The sequence below is a fragment of the Artemia franciscana genome, chromosome 17 (genome assembly GCF_032884065.1).
Source record: "Artemia franciscana chromosome 17, ASM3288406v1, whole genome shotgun sequence".
In the NCBI taxonomy this organism is placed as follows: Eukaryota; Metazoa; Arthropoda; class Branchiopoda; order Anostraca; family Artemiidae; genus Artemia; species Artemia franciscana.
The window spans coordinates 433,593-456,845 of record NC_088879.1 but is presented as its reverse complement, the minus strand read 5'-3'; the positions used below and the strand labels follow the sequence as shown (position 1 = coordinate 456,845).

At 37.2% G+C, this 23,253-nt stretch overlaps 2 protein-coding genes and 1 long non-coding RNA gene across 10 annotated transcripts in view; 1 reads left to right on the top strand and 2 right to left on the bottom strand.

Annotated features, from left to right (window-relative positions):
* LOC136037656 (uncharacterized) overlaps positions 1-9,364 on the top strand; it is a 30,444-nt gene extending 21,080 nt beyond the window's left edge. The window contains exon 2 of the long non-coding RNA XR_010620003.1: positions 9,100-9,364. This is a non-coding gene — a long non-coding RNA (uncharacterized LOC136037656). The remainder of the gene's footprint in view (positions 1-9,099) is intronic.
* LOC136037653 (regulating synaptic membrane exocytosis protein 1-like) overlaps positions 1-18,892 on the bottom strand; it is a 371,730-nt gene extending 352,838 nt beyond the window's left edge. For all 4 annotated transcript variants that reach the window (XR_010620002.1, XM_065720373.1, XM_065720374.1 and 1 more), the window contains exon 1: positions 18,597-18,892. The gene's annotated coding sequence lies outside the window, so the exon portion shown is untranslated. The remainder of the gene's footprint in view (positions 1-18,596) is intronic.
* LOC136037654 (tubulin polyglutamylase complex subunit 2-like) overlaps positions 9,196-23,253 on the bottom strand; it is a 90,189-nt gene continuing 76,131 nt past the window's right edge. For 3 of the 5 annotated variants that reach the window (XM_065720381.1, XM_065720380.1, XM_065720379.1), the window contains exon 5: positions 9,198-9,498. In XM_065720381.1, the coding sequence (XP_065576453.1) occupies positions 9,301-9,498 (198 nt within the window). In that variant the 3' untranslated portion in view covers positions 9,198-9,300. Of the gene's footprint in view, positions 9,499-23,253 lie in introns of all 5 variants that reach the window. The other 2 variants (XM_065720376.1, XM_065720377.1) reach the window with 2 other exon arrangements.

Sequence of the window (23,253 nt, the reverse complement as noted above, 5' to 3'; positions counted from 1 at the left end):
ATAAAAGTAAAAGCTCTAGTGGCCTTTTTAAATAACCAAAAAAAGGGAGGGCAACTAGGCCCCTTCCCTAAACCCTTTCACAATATCGTCCGATCAAAACTTTGAGAAAGCATTTAGACAAAAAAATTAAAATTAATATACAAATTTTGTTTTAATTATTAATATACGGTGGACCAAAATCAAAACCTGCATTAATTCAAGAATGTTCAGAAATTAAATTTAAAAAACAAGTTTTTTAACTGAAAGTAAGGAGCGATATAAAAACTTAAAACGAAAAGAAATTATTCCTTATATGAAAGGGGCTCTCCCATTCTCAACGCCCAGCTCTTTACGCTAAAGTTTGACTCTTTCTCACGACTCTACTTTTTAAAACAATAAAAAACTTAGTGTAAAGAGTGGGCCGGTGAGGAAGGAACATTGTATACGGAATAATTTTTGTTCGTTTTAAGTTTTAATGTTGCTCCTTACTTCCAGTAAAAAAAATTGTTTTTTAATTTAATGTTTCTTAAAGAATCAGAACAAAAAGTCAAACTTTAGCGTAAAGAGCAAGTCTTGAGGAAGGGGTAGCACCCTCATATATCGAAAAATGTATGTTCGTTTTAAGTTTCTCTTTACTTTCAACCGACACCTTTTCTTTGCTAAAATTTATTTTAGCCATAATTCCAGTCAAAAAATCTAAAAAAAAATAAAATAAAGATAAAACTAGATTATTGCCTGAAGATAGATTACACCCTCTGAATGTGAACCGTATAAGCTATAGACCAACAATTTGTCCAAATCACTCAAAGTTCAATTTTTTGATCGACATGTCAAAAAAGTAAACATCAAATAGCTGACAATCGAATAAGTTTTCAGTCTACCGGATGGCCAGTCTACAGCTTGGATGAGGGGCAGAACATTGTCAAACAGTTTGTGCTAACGAACTGAATTTAGGAGGGACGCGGCTCGATAATAACCAAAAGTTTAAGAAAGTTGAGAAATTTAGCGTGAAGAACAAGGTACTGATGAGAGGGGCAACCCCTTCATATATGGAATAATTCCTCTTCGTTTTGAATTTTAACGTTGCTCCTTACTAACAGTTGAAAAAACTTGTTTTTTTATTTAATCTTCAAACAAGCGCTACATCATCTTTGGCTCATCTTCTGGAGTTATATCACGAGACTGAGGAGGACTTTTTGATAGAAGTGAAGAGGGAATTATGTTTTAAAAAAAATAGAATAATAGATAAATTAACGTCATATACGAGGCCTAATCGGCTTGAAACAACTAGACCAAAAGAGTTACCGGACTTGAAAATGTTCAATCAGCTTAGATCAAAATGAGTCACTACCGCTGGACAACCTGACCAGACTAGAGACGTCTCAGATCTACAATATTTTAGATGATTGAAATTTTTTCAAAATTTAGAGGGCATTCATCTGCAAGTTTGGGCTCAGAGGACGTGGATCCTGGGCCAAGGAAACCCCAAGCCCCATGTACTGTTTCTCAAAGGACGATGTGAAAGAAAGACGTTTTTATTGTCCAATCCCCTTGAAAATGATAGATTATGTGCCTTGTATCAATTGAACTGCAGCCCAGAACAAAAATTTTCCAAAAGGGCATTAATCAAAAACGCAATCGACACATTCGTGTGCCAATTGCGATCAGTCTGGGAATCTGGTGTTGATTTTTTCGAAAAAGTTCTAACGAATGGAAGCGTTTTGTTAATTTTTCGAAACTTTAATGTCCAGATGGTGATAATATATGGCAATGTTTCTGGATTCAGCACTGTTGTTTGAAGAAAAACGTTTTTATGGTCCAATTCCCTTGACTATTCATGCTCGGTTTTCCATTCTTTTGTCTCGATATTTACCCTGAACTGTCACAAAATATTGTTATTCTTGTTTCACTTGATGGTATTATGGCGTCAATAAAGCGGCTGAAATCTAAGTCATCTGTTATTGAGAGTATTTGGCTTTTCATTTGAATCCTCATTCTAAAGATTTACTTTTTCATCTGAATGTATCCTTGTAATTCGGTTGTTCCAGATAGTTTTCCTGGGGTACGCTAACTTCAGTTTTGAATTGGGGTAATGATACTAATTTGTGTGATTTCTATAGGCCTATAACTGTCACGTGTAATATAACTAAGCTATGTGAGTATACTTTATTACCTCATGGTAGAGATATAGTTAATTATGATGCCGATCATTTTATGTTTTAGAAACATACTGGCTGCTATCAAGCACATTGCGCCCTCTCAGTTCTCTTAAGAAATACTAGTGTCAAGGGACAAGTTCTACATATACTATGCGCACTTAGAATTTGGGAGACATCATAATCGGGGTCCATCTTGATAATACCGGCTTGTTCAGTTTTAATAGCTCTGGCCTAAATTTTCAATTTGAGGGAGGTGTTATCTGCAACTGCTGAATCTGGGAGACATCATAATCGCGATCCATCTTGGTAATACAGGCTTGTTCAGTTTTAATAACTCTGGCATAAATTTTCAATTTGGGGGAGGGGTTATCTGCAACTGCTGCAGTGGCCGACTCTTCATCGACTCTTCATCGATTTTTTTGGGTTTCTGAAGCTTAAGAAGCACCTCCCCTTTCAAGAGGCTTCAGGAAGATTTACTTCATATACCCATGTTTAATCTTTAAGCGATGATAAGTTCAAATTCAGTTGTGTCGTTGTTTTATCAAAATAATAATGGTGCTCATGACAAACTTAGAACTCCCGAAAGGCTTTTTGGTAGTTACAAAATTGTGCGCATCACCGAACACCTTCTAAGTGGATAGAATGTCTCACTAGAGCTCTTACGTAACCACATGCTCCTTTGCGGCCCACCAAACTGACATCTGGTCGTCCATCCGGTGGCCTAGCAATTGCAGTGAATAAGACATTTTCTTGCACTTTTTTGAATCTGCCAATGTTTATATTTCATTTGATTTTAGTTCTTTTGTTTTGATGTGTGTGTATATGCAAACAAATAACAGAAGTGAGTCCTGTTATCAGAAATTTGCGATAAATTTGTCACAGCTTGTGCTTTGCTTTTTAAATCCATTCATAGGGTTCGGTTAGAAAATAAGTCAATATTTATTTGCGGTGATTTTAACACGGATCTAAAAGATGAGAATGCACCGCTTACTCAAATATTACTTTCGTCACTTCCAAGTGGCGTTTTTCTGCTACAAAAATCAAACCCGGTTTTCATGTGTGCACAACTCGGACTACACTTACCGATTCGTATTTCGTTCTAACAGACACCTACCGGATGCAGGGTTCCACGGCTGATATTTCAAGCGACATCTTAACAAGTGATCACTTAAATTTGTAGTTTCGGCATACCTATTCTGTTCCTCCTCATGCGCAAAGGCCAACGTGGTGTTTTAAACCTTGTTGGAATCATCTTGATCCCTCTCTATATCAGAGAAAATTAGATTCTATTTTGTCAAAAATCCAAATTCCATTTCATGTTTTATGTACATCCATAAACGGAAACACCCTCGATTTGAATTTTTATTTTACGGACTTAGTTCATTCAATCAAGGTCACTACTTCAGTCTTTTCCTTTACTAAGAGTTCGATTTGGGACACGTAAAAAAGGGTGGAGTGATAGTATGATTAATGAGTTTCTTAAATATGGTGGCTCTGAGGTTAGGAATAAGCTACTGAAGATTATGAACTTGTTTTTTGAAAATGGGGAAGTACCCAATGATTTTAGGAAAACCTTAATTAAACAACTGTATAAGAAAGGTGACAAGAATGAGTGTCATTATTATCGAGGCATTAGTCTGGTCTCTGTAGGTAGCAAATTACTGAGTAATAATGATACTTTTTAGACTGAGAGATGATGTAGACAAAGTTTGAAGGGAAGAACAATGCGGTTTTAGAAAAGGTAGAGGATGTGTCGACCAAGTTTTCACTCTTAGGTTAATAATTGAGAAGTCCCATCGTTGTCAAACACCTTTGGTCCTCAGTTTTATCGATTATGAGCAAGCTTTCGATTCTGTTGATAGAAGAGCGTTAACAAAGGTCTTATCATTATATGGTATACCAGAAAAATACATTAAAGTGATTTGTGCTATGTACGAGAATAATACTGCTGCGGTTAAGGTAGGAAATCAGGTTAGCAACTGGTTTTGTATTAAATCAGGAGTTAAGCAGGGTTGTGTTCTATCCCCCTTTATATGGATCATTTTGATAGATTTCGTCTTAAGGAGCACAGGAAAGGCAATTGGAGACCACGGAATCATATGGGGAGGAAAAACGCTCCTGGACTTAGATTATGCTGATGATTTAAGCATATTAGATGAAAATGTGAGGAAAATGAATGAAGTTTTAGAGGTTTTGCGAGTTCAGGGTGCTTAAGAAGACTAAGTCACTAAGGCTAGGAATAAGTGAAGATGAACAGGTGACATTAGGTAACGAAAAGATTGATCAGGTTGGGAGCTTCAGTTAACTTGGTAGTATTATTAGTAAAGATGGTGGGAGCAGTGAAGATGTTAAAAGTAGAATAGCTAAGGCTCAGGATGTTTTTTCACAGTTAAAAAAAGTTTGGAAGAATAGAAAGATAAGTCTGCAAACCAAGATTAGAATATTGGAAGCTACAGCGATAACAGTGGTCAAATATGATTTTGAAGCATGGGCGCTCCGAAAAGCAGATTAAAATTTACTAGATGTATTCCAGAGAAATTGTCTACGGATCGTTCTGGGTACCCAGCTGACTGACCGTATTTCAAACAGTAGGCTGTACGAAAAATATGGTTCAATTCCACTTTCTTGGGCTATAATGAAAGAAAGGTTGAGATAGCTAGGCCACGTTCTACGGATGAAGGATGACAGATTACCGAAGATTGTCCTTTTTGGCCAACCGTCTGGGGCTACACGGAAAGCAGGTCGTCCTTGTCTGGGTTGGGAGGATGTCATAAATAAAGATTTAAAGGAAATGGGAACTTCCAGGGAGGGTGTAAAGAGGGAGGCTTTAGATAGATTAGGTTGGAGGAGGAGCGTGCGTAGCTGTGTTGGCCTCAGGCGGCTTGGTGCTGCAGTGAGTTATTAGTAGTAGTAGTAGTAGTAGTTGTTGTACGTCATAGTACTAAACATATACACAAGTTCTGGTTTCGTATTTGGGCCCATTACGGTTATCCAAGGTCAGGTAGTTTATTTCAAGTCGTCAAATATATGAAGCATGTATGAGAAATGCCATGCGGCAATGGAAACGGCGTCAAGTCTACAACCTTTTGCGGGATATTAGAAATAACCTCCAGCTGTGTGGTGTCACGTGTTAAAACTTACCTCAAATTCTTCATCTGAGGACGGTCCGGTTGGTTTAAGCTCTTGGGAAAGTCATTTTTCCTTTTTATTTTCTGACAATCCACCTCCTCTTGATACAACGTGTCAATTTATACTTTTTAGTCATTTTGCAGAGTTAGACCATGCTAAAACCTATATCACTATTACGATAGCATCTATTCAGCCACATATTCGCCGTCTTAAACCAGGTAAAGCATTGGATTCAGACGGCCTGCCACCCAAAAATGTGATATACAGGACAGTAGAATTGTTCTAACCTCTCGCTATTTATTTCAGGCTTGTATCTCTTGCATTTCCCTGCAGCATATTTCTGATCCGCTATGCGATGGTCTAGTAACGGGCATTTTAAGAAAAGACCCGAAATCCTATGAAGCATATATCACCAATTACTGTATTTTCGACGATTGGCTAGCTTCTTGAGAAGCTTAGATATAATAAAATTAGCATGAAGTGTGATCAGGGCGATACCCAATTTGGTTTTCGGGAAGAACTTGGCGTGAAAAACGCCCATGCAGTATTTCTAGCGATTCTTGAAAGACATAAAAAGCAAAAAGTAACTTATATGTTAGTGCCATTGATATTTCACAGGCTTTTGATTCCATTCTTCACTTCCAAGCAATTCTTCCTCTCTTTAGAAGGGGAGTTAATCCATTTGTTTGCACCTGCCTGTGGCAGTGGTATCAGAACTCCTCAATCCAGATACATTTGCTAGGTACTGTTAGTAATCGTATTCGGGTGCACCGTGGTGCTAAGCAAGGTACGGCAATATTTAATAACTATATTAGAGTAGTCACTCGATATATTCCACCATACTTATTTGAGCCATACATCGATGCAAGTCACTTGTCTTATTGACATATTCTTCTCTTAGCTGATAATCTTGGAGCGCTCCATAAAACTGTTATTGTTGTTTGCTCCGGACTGAAAGAAATCGGTCTTTTGGTTGATACCTCCAAAAACAGAGTTTCTTGTGTTTGGACAGGAGATTGCTTCCAACAATACAATCCAAGTTGGTCCCACTTCCTGTTTTAGATTCAGACAAAGTCAATAAAACAGTCCTAATTTTAGGCGGTATAACATAGATTTTACAATGATTTAACTGTGTATACGTTATTAGTTGTCTTGTTACTTGGTAATCATACACTACAGAAATAAAGGAAGAACTCACCTTTTAATAACAGAATTATCGGGTTTTTGGGTCCTCTGAAATAATAACGGTGATCTTAGGTCCTCTACTTGATAGTGTTTTACAATTTTCCGATTCCAGAGTTTGAAAAAGGGTATATGAGCTACAATACAGTCCTTTCACCCCTCTGGTTTCAAAATCATATTTTCAAATGGATAGCAAGCCATTGTCTTCTTCATGATCTGGATCGTCACATTATAGACTGGCCTTCCAATATTTGGATGAAGTTGTATACTATTGATGGAATCAAATATTCCTGGGGTTTTTAGTCATGTGCGGCTTATCTGAATCTTGGTTATTTCCGAAGCAAGCATAACAAAATTGAAAAAGACATGTTGGGGAGTTTCCAGTGATGTGGAATACCACCTACATAACGGCGAATGGTGTAAACTTTACTGGAATCGGACAGAATTCAATAAAAGACATCCTGGCTTCAGACTATAGGAAAACATTGTATCAACTGTAGTAACTATTTTTGTTATTACTGATTTAGGCTACGTTGGAGTCCTTGCGTACCCTCCTATTGATAATTATACTGACCGCTCTTGGTATTACTTTACACTTTTAAACAGTCCAATTTAAAACGCCATCTACGATTTATAAAATCTAGTTATATTTTATCCAAATTTTATTAATAAGAGACGAACATTGATCGACTTTATTCCAGTTCAGTGCTACCATTCAGACGGACCCAGACAGTGGCTTAAAATTGAACAAGGCAGCCTATTACAACGGTTTACTTAAATCCCATTAGGATTCGATTGGTGAATTATTTTCTGCTGCCCAATCATAGATCATTTTCTACTCTTAGGTTAAGTAGCTCACGTTACGAAGCGGCAATGAGAAACATTGTAATAATTCTGTATACTTTGTATAATTTTTGTAAGTCTGGTTTTTTAACCATTAACACTGTTTGAACAATTTTTATACTAAATTAATATCACTGAAAACAAAGTTTGAGATATGTCTAAAATAAAAAATGGCGGCATTTCTTGAAAGAAATTGATTGTCCCGTCACTACCTGCTATATAGTGCATAAGGCTATTTCAAATATATTGAATTTCTGTTGATGATGATGATAAAATGAAAGGCCTTGACTAAACGAACCGTTTGATAGCGTTCAACTTATCTAGTGAATTGTGCGTAAATACATTGAATAACTATCATGTATGTAACGGAAAATAAAGTGATGGATACAGTTGTTGTATTGGGCTAGAACACATGAAGTAATAGTGTTAGGTTAGTAATAGTGTTTTTTCTAAATTAGGCTCATAACTATTGATGTACCAATTCATTATTCCAAGTAGAGGCAAAAGGCGCTTAAATCAATATAGTTCACATTACCATTACAAATTAGTAAGTTTCAGATGTTCCATATATCTATGACTATTTCTCGTACATATCTGTTTTTATTAGATTATGATGCTTTATTCTGCTGAGTTTACAAATGTAATCCTCAGTAGGAAATGTACCTTCAAATCTATATTTAATCTCATGAAGATTCGTAATCAGCTGATCTGAAGATCATGTGATCTGCTTATGACATGCTGCTTTTCAAACGCTAGCAGACTTTGCTCTGACAGCACAATTCATACAGTTGTATGGCAGGCATATGTTTTGTCTATAATCGAAGAAGATTATACCGTCAGGCATCCATTTGTGGCGAGCTATTTACTTTCGCTAAACAACCTGGAATGATTAAAAAAACAGCATCGTAATAAACCGCTGAAACTGACAAAATTGAATTTAGAACGGCTAATCTAAGCCCAGTCAGCCAATTACTCCAATTAAGAAAAATATCTTATTTTTAAGCTGGAAAGATTTTTGCAGAGAAATTCATCCACAGGGTATTCCACCAAGAAGAAGGGTATTCCACAGGGTATTCCACCAGGGTATTCCACATCATACTTAAATTCCAAAAGTTAAAAATTCCAATTCAGTTAAATGTTCCAATAGTTTTTTTTTGCCAACTTCAATAATAGTAAAGCGAGTCTTTTCGTTGTAGTTGTACCAGTAAGAAAAAAGTATTAACAGTTCACAAATTTTATCTTAAAAAACTATGTCTCTATATATTTTCTTGGCATTTTTCCACGATTTTCCCTGATAGATAATTTGGAGATTGGAGATGACACTTCATTTAAAGTGACATACAGTTCTAGAGTGGAGTCTTTTTAACAAATGGTGTAAGATCTGACCAAACAAATTTTAAAATTATTTTCTGCAAAGAAAGGCAACGTAACTTCTTCTAAATAATCTTTTAATATTGAAAAATCATTATTCCTTTTCAAGCTCTCCTATCAAATATATATGGTCTAAAAATGCAGGTTTACGTATCGCGGATGACCTTGTGTTCAAATAAACAAAGAATTTAAAACAGTGTTTTTCTTCCTATATATTTTTTTACTGTGTAACCCTGGGTGACACCGGGACATATCAAAACTTAAAAGCAAAACTGTATCGACCTTGACAAAACCCACCGGGAAACATTGAAAAATGAATTTTATTTCAAACCTAACCCTTAATAATTGTGTTTGTGACTACTTTTCTGTGAACAAATATACATGTACTTCTCTTATTTGTAATTTCCTATTAATTAAGGACTTGTTCTCCTTTCAGAGGCGAAAATGGCAACCCTACACAAAATTGAAAATTGAAGAACATGGAAAGTAACCGTTTCTCGCTTTTGCTGGGAATTCGGTTCCCCAAGGTTTTGTCAATGCTGGTATCCCATAGATTTCATTTTAGCCTACTATAACAACTTATTGGATGCAGCATATATTTGGAATGGCTTGAACGTGTATAAAGAAACGAAACGGCTTAAGGATTATTTGATTCTTTTGGTTTACATTTTCTTGTTTTGAATAAATTAGCATCCACAGAACCTGATGGGTATTCTTGATATAAATATTCTAGGTCTCTGTTGCTTAGTTTCTTCTGCCACAGCTCTTTGCGCTCTTCACTTGATTCGGCTACGATGATTTTTGTAGTGTGCGGGGCAAAATTGACAAACAGCAGCTAAAAAAAAAATTAAATCATTTACAAATAGTTTTTAAAGTATCCAAATAGTCAATAAGTACCCATTTTTTTCCTTTTTCCATTGAAGATTTGTCTGTGACTGGTTGGAGTATGATTGTGTTGCGAGAGCAACACTTTGGTTTTGTCCCGTTTTTTTTTCCTATGCCGCCGATGTTGGCTTATTCCTGGAAACTGGTAAGGGTCTAACCTGTGCGGTTTTTACGGAAAGTGTGGACCTCAGGCCGGATTGATGAATATGGCATTACATTTTGGAAAGCTCCACAGAACTCTTGCCTGGGGCCAAAAAGGATGGTTTTTGTTTGTCTACGAGCCAGGGCCTATGGTGTGCGAGGTGAATTGGAGCTACGTAGCCTATGTCAGAGAGGAGTATCTGAAGTTGTGCAGCCAAGCTTTCGTTTCATCAAACCATGTTTCTGCTTTCGAGTGGAAAGCTCCGTTCTGGCAGGCAAGCAGACAGGCACCACTTTCAAATTGAAGATGGACTAAAATCTGTAAGTGTTAAATATATGCGGCAGTTACCCGGCCCCACAGCCAATACATCTTCTTTGAGTGATAAATAGAAAAATTTACAGAAACAAAAAAGCGGCATTTTCCCACAGGTCCGAAAGTGCTGCCGTGATTTTGTCTGGGTTTATCATTTGTTTTTTCGGACTTGGGATTGAGTTAGAGAAATGTTACCAGATGTACCTCTTACACTTTAAAAGTTCTGTCATTGCTGAAGAAATTGGAGCTTATCCTTTGTTCCTTTCTAAGTGGTGAGGTTAGAAAGTTGGCCTACGGCAAAAAAAAAATCAACTTTTGAACTAAGACAGATAGATTTTTTTCGACGGCAATCGATAGTTCTTGATGAGCTGATCAAAGTATATGTCATCTATTTTTTGGTAAAAAATTCCTTCATGAGATATACTAGTTTGAAAGTTTCAAGGGGTTGACAACTTCAGTAGTAGGGTACACACTGAAACCAAAAATAAGCCGATACCAATTGTGAGACATGTAGGGGACTTGTAAGGAAAGATCGGCTGTTAGCTCATAATCATCTTCGGCAGTGAGGGGTTTGCAAATTTTGCTATTTGGTGTACCTATTATTTGTTTCCAGTGTATTTGATGTTAAGACCGAGTTGGTTCCAGAGGTAAGACATGTAGGGGACTTGCAAGTAATAAGCGTCTGTTAGGCTACAACCATCTTTAATGAAGAGGGGTTTGTAACTTTAGCTAGTTGGTGTAGCCTACCCATACTCACTGTAACCTAGAATTAAGTGTTTAAGCAACGGATACAAACGATAACGTAAAACAACGAGACAGTTTCGTAATAATTAATAGAGTGTCATCTATGGTATTTTGACCCTGAAAAGTTATGGATAGCTTTACAATACGAACTAGATTATATAAGATATTTAACTGGAAGTAAGGGGCGACATTAAAACTTAAAAAGAACAGAAATTACTTCGTATATGAAAGGGGCTGCTTCCTCATCGACGCTCCGCTCTTTACGCTAAAGTTTGACTCTTTCTTTCAATTCTTCTTTTTAAAACAGTAAAAAAATTTAGCGTAAAGAGAGGCGCGTTGATGAGGAAGCAGCCCCTTTCATATACGAAGTAACTTCTGTTCTTTTTAAGTTTTAATGTCGCTCCTTACTTTCAGTTAAAAAAACTTATTTTTTTATTTAATTTCTGAACGTTTTTGAATCAATGCATGTTTTGATTTTGGTTCTCCACAGAGGAATAATTAAACGAAATTTGCATATTTATTTTTTTTTGCTAAATGGCTTTCTCATAATTTTGATCGAATGATTTTAAGAAAAAAAGAGCGGGGGAGGAAGCCTAGTTGCCCTCCGATTTTTTGGTTAATTAAAAAGGCAACTAGAACTTTTAATTTTTTACGAATCTTTTTATTAGTAAAAGATATACGTAACTTATAAATTAGCTTACGTAAAAAACTTTTGTATTCTCATGTTTTCATTACATATAAGAGGGGTTCGCCCCCTCGTCAGTACCTCGCTCTTTACACTAAAGCTTAAATTTTGTCCCAATTCATTAAGAATGACCCCTGAATCACAAAAGCCGTAGAATAGATAGTTGAAATTACTAAAAATACTTTAGCGTAAAGAGTGGGGTATTAGGAGGAGGTGAGCCCCTCATATGGGTAATAATTTCTGTTCGTTTTAAGTTTTAATGCTGCTCCTTACTTCCAGCTGAAAAAATTTTTTCATATTTATTTTTTCATTGTTTTTTTTTAATAATCCTAGTAAATCCAGCGCTCCCTTCATGGAAATTTTCTTCCTCCCCCATGGCAAATTCCTCGATGGAAAGTTCCCCCAGCATATCCCCTCTTCTCAACCCCTCCCCCAACCAAAAAATCCTCCTTAAAACGTCTGTACACTTCCCAATAACCATTACTATATGTAAGCACTGGTCAAAGTTTGTAACTTGTAGCCCCTCCCACGGGGACTTTGGGGGAGTAAGTCGTCCCCAGAGACATAGTTATAAGGTTTTTTCGACTACGCTGAATAAAATGGCTATCTCAGAATTTTGATCCGTTGACTTTGGGAAAATAATTATCGTGGGAGGGGGCCTAGGTGCCCTCCAATTTTGTTTGATCACTTAAAAAAGGCACTAGAACTTTTCATTTCCGTTAGAATGAGCCCTCTCGCAACATTCTAGGACAACTGGGTCGATACGATCACCCCTGGGAAAAAAACAAACAATCAAACAAATAAACACGCATCCGTGATCTGCCTTCTGGCAAAAAATACAAAATTCCACATTTTTGTAGATAGGAGCTTGAAACTTCTACAGTAAGGTTCTCCGATACGCTGAATCTGATGGTTTGATTTTCGTTAAGATTCTATGACTTTTAGGGGGGTGTTTCCTCCTATTTTCTAAAATAACGCAAATTTTCTCAGGCTCGTTACTTTTGATGGATAAGACTAAACTTGATGAAACTTATATATTTAAAATCAGCATTAAAATACGATTCTTTTGAGGTAGCTATTGGTATCAAAATTCCATTTCTTAGAGTTTTGGTTACTATTGAGCCGGGTCGCTCCTTACTACAGTTCGTTACCACGAACTGTTTGATTGTTCCAAGTCTTGATCCGTCACGATGTCTACGATTCAAAAAGGATAAAGTTCAACTGGCTGCAAAGTCAATTTAGTCCCTTCTTTCGATATTGTTTTTTTATTGTATCAATACACATCTGATATAACAAGATAAAATGCTGGTAGGGTAAGTCAGACCCGTGTTGGAGGTGTTCTGTACTTATGGCATCGAAAACAGGGGCTTTCCGGCGCTTTAACTGACGAATAGTACACTTTATTTCTGCAGGAGCAAATACAAATATGCTTCTTTTTTTAAAAGGTGGCTGTAATTTACATTTCAAACTAGTTTCACTGTCACTTTCCAGCTTTAAACTCTTAGATTTAAAGACGCCACTGTAATGCTTAACCCACTCACTAATGTTTGAGACAGGTCGACTTTCCGGACGCGATTTTTTAAAATACTTCCATATGTAGTTTGGATTACTGATCGCTTTTTTAGATACTCGGTCAGCATTTTCCATCTTTGCTCTGTCAACCAACATACTCTGTTTTTTCTTGGTTTGTTGGAAAAGATTAAACAGGGTCCTACTTCTAGGCTTATTTGAGTCGAGCCATATGCGATACCACCACATGGCTCGCTGTTTAGCAATTTTTAGTTTGGGGGAGGTATCCCACCCCGGTTTGCGAGCGCCTTTCCTAATTTCGCACTTTGGTACAGAAGCAGTCTCTACAACTTTCATTGCAATGAATCATCTCCCAACAATAAATATCCAGGGCTATTGGGTCTTTAGTTACATGAAGTAACAAATGAAACGGTACTTTAATTTTGTTTAGAATACAATCAGATGTTGCAGTGTACAGCTCTCTGTTTATTTTTGACCACTCCGGCTTAATATAGAATTTTCCACTTTTAGGGGTAGGGGCAACTGGCTTGAATGGAACTTTGAAACTTAGGCAAAGATGGTCACTCACTGTGTGTTCTGATTCAACTAGAACTGATCCCGATAGGCTTACGTTGGTTAAAACATGGTCGATATTACTAGTCAAGCCTGAAATATGAATAAAAGTAAATTGCTGACTTTTCGGTATATGTGGAGACATCGTCAAGTAAGCTGACGAGAAATATATAGGTTAGTTTACCAGGACTGTTTGGGTTGCACTGAAAATCGCCACAAATCACGTAGCGCCTGTTGCCAAGTTTATGGGTGAGCCTACTTAAGCGGTTGCACGCTTCTGAGAACTTTTTCTCCGATCGCTAGCTGTTAAGGTTTGTCGGTAAGTTGACACTAATTAAAAACAAGAGCTAAGAGCTCATATGGCACTTGTGACGAGGCAAGAAGAGCTAAGAGCCAAGAGCTCATATGGTATGAGCTCTAAAAAATTCTAAGAATCAATAGATTGATTTAAAAGGAAAATCAGAGGCTTAATGCCGGTTAGGATTTAAAATAAGAGCACTGAGTCACGATGTCCTTCTAAATATCAAAATTCATTAATATCCGATCACCCACTCGTAAGTCATAAATACCTCATTTTTCTAATTTTTCCTCTCCCTTTAGCCCCTCAAATGGTCTAATTTGGGAAAACGACTTTATCAAGTCAATTTGTGCAGCTCCCTTACACGCCTACCAATTTTTATCGACCTAGCACGTCCAGAAGCACCAAACTCGCGAAATCGCTGAACCCCTCTCCCCAACTCCCCCAAAGAGAGCGAATCCAGTACGGTTAAGTCAATCACGTATCAAGGACATTTGCTTATTCTATCCACCAAGCTTCATCCCGATTCCTCCACTCAAAGCGTTTTTCAAGATTTCCCCCTCCACCCCCCCCCCCCCCAATGTCAGCAGGTCTGGTCGGGATTTGAAATATGAGCTTTGAGACATGAATTCCCTCTAAATATCAAATTTCATTAAGATCCGGTCGCCCGTTCTTAAGTTAAAAGTACCTCAATTTTTCTAATTTTTCAAAATTAACACTCCCCAGCTCCTCCAAAGAGAACGGATCCGTTCCAGTTATGTCAATCACATATCTAGAACTTGTGCTTATTCTTCCCGTCGAGTTTCATCCCGATCTCTCCAGTCTAAGCGTTTTCCAAGATTTCTGTTTCCCTCCTCCGACCCCCTATGTCCCCGGATCCAATTCGAGTCGAAAATGGACCATCTGAGACATAAGATCCTTCTATACATATCAAGTTTCATTAAGATCCGATCACCTATTCGTAAGATAAAAATACCCCAATTTTCACGTTTTCCAAGAATTCCGGTTTCCTTCTCCAACTCCCCCCAATGTCACAGGATCTGGTGGGAATTTAAAATTAGACCTTTAAAGCACAGGACCCTTCTAAATATCAAATTTCATTAAGATCTGGTGACCCGTTCGTAAATTACAAATACCTCATTTTTCCGAATTACCCCCCCCCCACCCCAACTCCACCAAAGAGAGAAGATCCTGTCCAGTTATGCCAGTCACGTACCTTAGACAGGTTTTTATTCTTCCCATCCAGTTTCATCCTGATCTCTCCTCTTTAAGTATTTGCTAAGATTTCCGGTCCCCCCAACTGACCCCCCCCCCAATGACGCTGGATCCAGTTGAGATTTAAAACAAGAAATCTGAGTTACGAGGTCCTTCTAAATATGAAATTTCATTTAGATCCGATCACCCGTTCGTAAGTTAAAAACACCTCATTTTTTCTAATTTTTCAAAATTAACCACCCCCCCCCCCCAACTACACCAAAGAGAGTGGATCCGTTGCGGTTAGGTCAATCATGTATCTAGGACTTGTGCTTATTTTTCCCATCGAGTTTCATCGCGATCCCTTCACTCTAAGTGTGTTCCTAGATTTTAGGTTTCCCCCTCCCAGCTCCCCCCCCCCAATGTCACCAAATCCGGTCGGGATTGAAAACAATAGCTCTGAGACACGATATCCTTCCAAACATCAAATTTCATTAAGATCTGATCAATCGTTCGTAAGCTAAAAATACTTCATTTTTTCTATTTTTTCCGAATTAACTGCCACCCCCCACTCCAGATGGTCAAATCGGTAAAACGAATATTTCTAATTGAATCTGGTCCAGTTCCCGATACGCCTGTCAAATGTCATCGTCCTAGCTTACCTGGAAGTGCCTAAAGTAGCAAAACCCGGACCGACAGACCGACAGAATTTGCGATTGCAATATGTCACTTGGTTAATACCAAGTGCCATAAAAATCCAGAGGGTCCTAGGAATTCTACAGCTAGATAATAATCACAAGATTCATGAAAGTTGCAATCGAGTTGCAGCTCGAACCACAACTATATCGACGCTTAACTTCATGAAGGAAAATAGTTTTATGAGGAATTTGTTGCAGTAAGCCGAGATTGTCACTTGTGAGGAGGTGCTCTTGGATACACACGACATTAAAGTTCGAACACATTTCATGAATATATGCTAGTTTTCCCGCATTATGCCCGTAGACATTTCTTGAAAAAATTGAAATTTCAGTCATTTTCTTCCGTCTTTCCTCTTCAGGAGCGCTTTCTTAACTGCAGGGTAACAGAAACTTTAGCTCGGGTGGGCGTTATGCCCGTTTGGGCAGAGAGCACACTGCACAGATTCTACACTACATGGGTTTTCTTTCGTCGATTCGTGGGAACCTGCACAACGACAACACTTGACCTCGTTCCTGCAGTTGTGAGCAAAATGGTCAAAAGACTGGCAACGAAAGCAGCGTTTGGGGACATCTCTAAATTCGGCTACTCTCAGATGGGTTTACTCCACATAAATCCCTAGAGCTTTTTTTCGAGCAAGGGTACTACCAAAAAGGAGTTTTACGGTACCTTATTTGCCGTATCGTTTAGCTTCTAGTTTGCTAAAATTACCTTTAAGGATGTCATCTGGTGTAGTACTTCGGTGGACAAAATTGGTAATTGCGGCGAATTTAGGTTTCTGATATTTCACTTTCAGTTCGGGTTTGCAGCTCAGTGACCTTGAGAGGACTTCGGCAGCCCCTTCTGATTTAAGATAAGCGACGATATCTCCTCTCACGAAGTCTATTTTTGGACTTGTTCTTGATCAACAAATTCACTGAAAAACTGCTTTTGTTTGGAGCATGATTCAGCTACTTCCGGAAAAATGTTACCAATAAATACAGACAAAGATCCGAGGGGAGTGGCCATTCGCTGGGGGTAGGCACACAAGCTCTCCATTTGTCAACGAGGGACTCAAGTTTTTCAGTGCATTCAATGACACGTATAGTTAAAGCTGTTAAAACAGCTTGGAGGACTCGTGGTAGCCCTGAGATCTTCCAGATGAACCTGAACTTGCAACTGATAATATTTTCCACTGCTTTAAGGCTTTCATAGATATCACCCATTAATAATTCTCTCCCAGTCTGAGCTCTTCTCTTTTTAATCCAATCACTATTATAAATTTGAAGTATTTTCACCAAAGTTTTTTACGAAAGAAGTATCACACAGTTCGTGGTAACGAACTGTAGTAAGGAGCAAATCCGCTCAATAATATCCTAAACTCAAAAAAATGAATTTTTATACTAATAGCTACATCAAAAGAATTGCTTTTTAATGCTGATTTTAAATATCTAAGTTTCGTCAAGTTTAGTCTTACCCATCAAAAGTTACGATCCCGAAAAAATTTGCCTTATTTAGATAATAGGAAAACAACCCCTAAAAGTCAAAAAGGCAGATCACGGATGCGTGTTTATTTGTTTTTTTGTTTTTTTTTTCCCAGGGGTGATCGTATCGACCCAGTGGTCCTAGAATCTTGCGAGAGGCCTCATTCTAAAGAAAATGAAAAGTTCTAGTGCCATTTTTAAGTGACCGAAAAAATTGGAGGGCACTTAGACCCCCTCCCACGCTAATTATTTTCCCAAAGTCACCAGATCAAAATTCGGAGATAGCCATTTTATTCAGCGTAGTCGAAAAACCTTTTAACTATGTCTTTGAGGACGACTTACTCCCCCACAGTCCCCGTACGAGGGGCTACAAATTACAAACTTTGACAAGTGCTTACATATAGTAAGACGTTTTCAGACAGACGTTTTCAGTGGGATTTTTAGGTTGAGGGGGGGGGGGGGTTGAGAAGAAGGGGATTTGTTGGGGGAACTTTCCTAGGAGGAATTTGTAATGGGGAAGAAAATTTTCATGAAGGGAATACAGGATTTTCTAGCATTATTTAAAAAAAAAAACAATAAAAAAAATAAATATGAAAAAGTTTTTTCAACTGAAAGTAAGGAGAAGCATTAAAACTTAAAACGAACAGAAATTATTACGCATATGATGGGCTTACCTCCTCTTAATACCCAGCTGTTTACGCTAAAGTACTTTTAGTAATTTCAACTATTTATTCACCTACTTTTGTGATTCAGGGGTCATTCTGAAGAAATTGGGACAAAATTTAATCTATAGTGTAAAGACCGAGGCAATGACGGGGGGGGGGTGAACCCCCTCATTTACGTAATAAAAACATGAGAATACAGAAATTCGTTACGTAAGCTAATTTGTAAGTTACGTATATCTTTTACTTATAAAAATAATCGTAAAAAATTAAAAGTTCTAGTTGCCTTTTTAAGTAACCAAAAAATCGGAGGGCAACTAGGCCTCCTCCCTCACGCCATTTTTCTCAAAATCATTCGATCAAAACTATGAGAAAACTATTTAGCCAAGAAAAAAAAATACCAACTTCGTTTTCATTATTTATCTGCGGAGAGCCAAAATCAAAACATCAATTGATTCAAAAACGTTCAGAAATTCAATTAAAAAAACAAGTTTTTATAACGGAAAGTAAGGAGCGGCATTAAAACTTAAAACGAACAGAAATTTTTCGCATATGAAAGGGGCTGCTTCCTCATCAGCGCCCCGCTCTTTACGCTATTTTTTTCTGTTTTAAAAAGTAGAGTTCAGAGAAAGAGTCAAAATTTAGCGTAAAGAGTGAGGGGTAGATGAGGAAGCATCATATACGAAGTAATTTCTCTTCGTTTTACTGCCGCACCTTACTTTCCGTTCAAAAAAACTTTTTTTTTAATTTTCTTTCGTAAAAAAACTTACTCGCGGTAGTGAGAGCCGCTTCCTTCGCAATATCCAGATGTCACAGACAGGTTTGCGTAAAGTTCAGCACAGGCGAGTATACATATTGGCATTCACCCATTTCATCGACGTCACTAAATGCTATCCCTCCAATTTCATGCAAGGTCGTTATCAAAGATTCTGATTGCGCATAAATTTCACATATTGCGAAACTTCTATAATCGCTGATGTTACTGTTTTCCAAATATAATTTATTCCATAGTTAGTCCTGTGAATTTATAAGTTCAAAATATCCAATTTAAGCCAGGTGTGTTCACTTTGAACTCAGAATCAATACTGATTCTGAATCAATCGATTCTGAAAACATTGCTATCTATTTTTAACAATTGAAAAAATTTGTGTTCTCGAAAAATTACTGTTGATTTGCAGTTGCTGACAAACAAATCTGTTTTATCCATTAACATTGTTTATCAATAACATTATTGGCAGAAAAGGTCTCAAGCCCTATTTAAGTCTTATCTAAGTCATGTCCCCTCAGTCTTGCTCTTATTATTGTCAAAATTTAGTCTGGATGATAATCTATATATTTTGAAGTTTGCCATTATGTGCTTGATATTCAAATTGGAAAGTAAAAATAAATTAAAAGTTAATATCCGAAAACAGGGAGGCTAATTCAAATATTTGTTTTCGCAAACTTAAATTTTTTCCTTAGATTTCCTTTTCATTCAGAGCTAATGTGTTTTTGGATATTTAGGAGTCTAGTACTATTACTAATACTACTACTAATTACTCACTGCAGCACCAACCCACCTGAGGCGAATACAGTTACGCACGCTCCTCCTCTATCCCAATCTATTCAAAAGCATTCTCTTTATACACTCCCAAGAATTTTATATAATGATCAGTATATAGTAAAAGAAATAGTTTGTCATTCCTCACCACGGAGTTTAGTAGTAAAACAGAGTTTTAGTAGTAGTAGTAGCAGTAGTTGTGGTAGTAATAGTAGTAGTAGTAGTAGTAATAGATGTAGTAGAAGCACCAGTAGCAGTAATTGTAATAGCAGTGTCATTAGTAGTAGTAGTAGTAGTGGCAGTAAAGGTAGTTGTAATACTAGTAGCAGTAGTATTGCTACTGCTACTACTGCTGCTACTGATATTACTACTATTACTACTGCTACTACTTACACTACTACTACTACACTAGTTATCTACACTACTACTGCTACTACTTCTACTACTACACTACTACTACTACTACTACTACTACTACTACTACTACTACTACTACTACTACTACTACTACTACTACTACTACTACTACTAATACTACTACTACACTACTACAACTAGTACTACTAATACTACTACTGCTTTACTACTACTACTACTACTACTATTGCTATTACTATTTCTACAACTACTACTTTTACTACTACTACTACTACTTACACTACTACTACTACACTAGTTATCTACACTACTACTGCTACTACTTCTGCCACTACACTACTACAACTACTACTACTACTACTACTACTACTACTACTACTACTACTACTACTACTACTACTACTACTACAACTAGTACTACTAATTCTACTACTGCTTTACTACTACTACTACTACTACTACCAATACTACTACTATTACTATACTACAACTGCTACTACTGCTACTGCCTTTAGTACTGCTGCTACTGCTACTACTACTACAAGCAGAGTCGTACACAAGAGTTCGAATTGGGGAGGATAGACTGCAAAAAAAAAAAAAATCAAACTACAATCAGAGGCAACGCTAAAGTATTGCCTATTTTACAGGCTAAAAGGCTTCAATTTTACCCTTTTTTCCCCAAATGCATCCAATCAAAATTTGAGATATCGATTATGTTAAAAATAATCCAACGGTTAAATAATTATGCCTCAAAGATTGCAATCACCCCACATTCCCCAGAGCAAGGACTGTAAGTTATGGAGGTTGTCCATTGAAACACCTAAGGTAAAAATGGAAGCGGTGGTCATATAGACTTCGTAGAAGACTCATGCAGTTTAAAATCGAAAGTTCTAGCTCCCTTTATAAGAGTCAAGAATTATAGGACGACAACCAGTCCCCTCCCCACGCCCTTTTCACCCCAAGTGCTTCTGATCAAATTTTGTAAAAATCTACTCTGTTCAAAACAGTCCAAATGCCTAATAACTATGGATCTGGGTTTGATGCCCATCTCGCCCTCGAAGCACAGGCTATAAGTTGTACGAGTTGTCCATCGTTAACAACGATGTGTTGTTTTTATGGAAGGGGTTGTTTTTATGGAAGGGGTTGTCACATAAACTTTAGAGGAGGTTCATGTGAATAGTAATAGAAATTTCTTGTGTCGTCTTTAAAAGTCGAAACTGATTGGAGGGTAAACAGCCTCCCCCATCCCTTTATGCCATTTTTTCCCCAATGAATCTTATTAGAATTTTAAAATAGCCATTTTATTCAAAATAGTCCAAAATTCAAACAACAATAACTTAGAGGTTGAAAAATTCCCCATAGCCCTTGATACTTGGGTTGCAACTTATGCAAGTTGTCCATTGTTAACATCGGTCACATTAACTTTGGGGGGGTTCATTCGATTGGAAATCAAAATTTCGTATGCCCTTTTGAGGGTTGAAAGTGATCAAAGAGTAAGAAGCCCCCCCCCCCTCGTGCCCTTTGTTACCCAAATGCATCTGATCAGAAATTCATCATTTTTTTAAAAATGGTCCAATATTCAGCTTTTTCTTTGACAGCCGTGATGTCTTTTGTTTCTATACTGAGTAGAGACTGATGATTGAAGACGTAGCTCTTGACTTTCGGAACCTGAGTCATTTTTCAGGATTTCAGTTGGTTGCCGAGTGCTAGATTTAAGATTTTGTGAAACACTTTCCTTAAAACTCTTACTAGATCCCCAATCGTGCATTAGAGCAGACAAAATCTGTAGCACATTGTAGGCTACAATGTACCTTTCAGCCAGAGGTGATGCAGAACAGCAAAAACTAGTAAACGAATTGCAATACCATACCCTGATATTGACATGCGACCCTTGCAATGGTCCATTTCAAAATCGAAATTTTGTGGTATAAGAGCAGACAAATGGCAATCAATACCAGGATAAACGAATTTAATTTTTCTATTACCCATCATAAACGGGTCAAAAATTACATCTAATCACAGTCAAGCCCTTTTTCATTGCTAAAATGTCACTGAATTCCGCTATTAGTGTTATTAAATATAAAAAACAGGTTTTTTAACTGAAAGTAAGGAGCGATATTAAAACTTAAAAACGAACAAAAATTACTCCGTATATGAAAGGGGCTGTTCGCTCCTCAACGCCCCGCTCTTTACGCTAAAGTTTGGCTCTTTCTCTCAATTCTACTTTATAAAACAGTAAAAAACTTTAGCGTAAAGAGCGGGGCTTTGAGGCGGGAACAGCCCCTTTCATATATGGAGTAATTTCTGTTCGTTTTAAGTTTTATTATCACTCCTTACTTTCAGTAAAATAACCATTTTTTTTATATTTAATTTCTGAACGTTTTTGAATAAATGCATGTTTTGAATTTGGCTCTCTGCACATGAACAATTAAAACAAAATTTGCATAATAATTTATTTTTATGGCTAAAGGGCTTTCTCATAGTTTTGATTGGACAATTTTGAGAAAAAGGGAGCGGGGGAGTAAGCCTAGTTACCCTCTAATTTTTTGGTTATTTTAAAAAGCAACTAAAAATTTTAATTTTTTACGAAGGTTTTTATTAGTAAAAATATACGTTACTTACGTAACGAACTTTTATATTCCTATGTTTTTATTACATATATGAGGGGGTTCACCCCCTCGTCAATGCCTCGCTGTTTATACTAAAGCTTAAATTTTGTCCCTATTCCTTAAGAATAAAATCTAAATCACAAAGACCGTAGAATAAGTGGTTGAAATCAATATCAAAGCGTAAAGAGTGAAGTATTAGGAGGAGGTAATCCCCTCATATGCGTAATAATTTGTGTTCGTTTTAAGCTTTAATGCTTCTCCTTGCTTTCGGTTGAAAAAACCTTTCCATATTTATTTTTTCATTGTTCTTTAAAAAATACTAAAAAGTCCTGCGGCCCCTTAATGGAAATTTTCTTCTCTCATGAAATTTCCTCCATGGAAAGCTCTCCTGCATGATCCCCTCCCCTCAACCCTCAACCCCAACCAAAAAATGCCCCCAGAAAGAACCTGTACACTTCCCAATAACCATTACTATATGTAAACACTGGTCAAAGGAGGTAACTTGCGAACCCTCCCATGGGGACTGTAGGAAAGTAAGTCGTTAGTTAAAAGGGCACTAGAACTTTCAATTTCCTTTAGAATGAGCCCTCTCACGACATTCTAGGACCACTGGGTCGATACGATCACCCCTGGAAAAAAAACAAATAAACATGCATCCGTGATCTGTCTTGTGGCAGAAATTGCAAAATTTCACATTTTTGTAGATAGGAGCTTGAAACTTCTACTGTAGGGTTCTCTGATACGCTGAATATGATAGTGCGATTTTTGGTAAGATTTCATGACTTTTAGTGGGTATTTACCCCTTTTTCGAAATTAAGGCAAATTTTCTCAGGCTTGTAACTTTTAATGAAACTTATATATTTGAAATAAGCATTAAAATTTGATTCTTTTGATGCAACT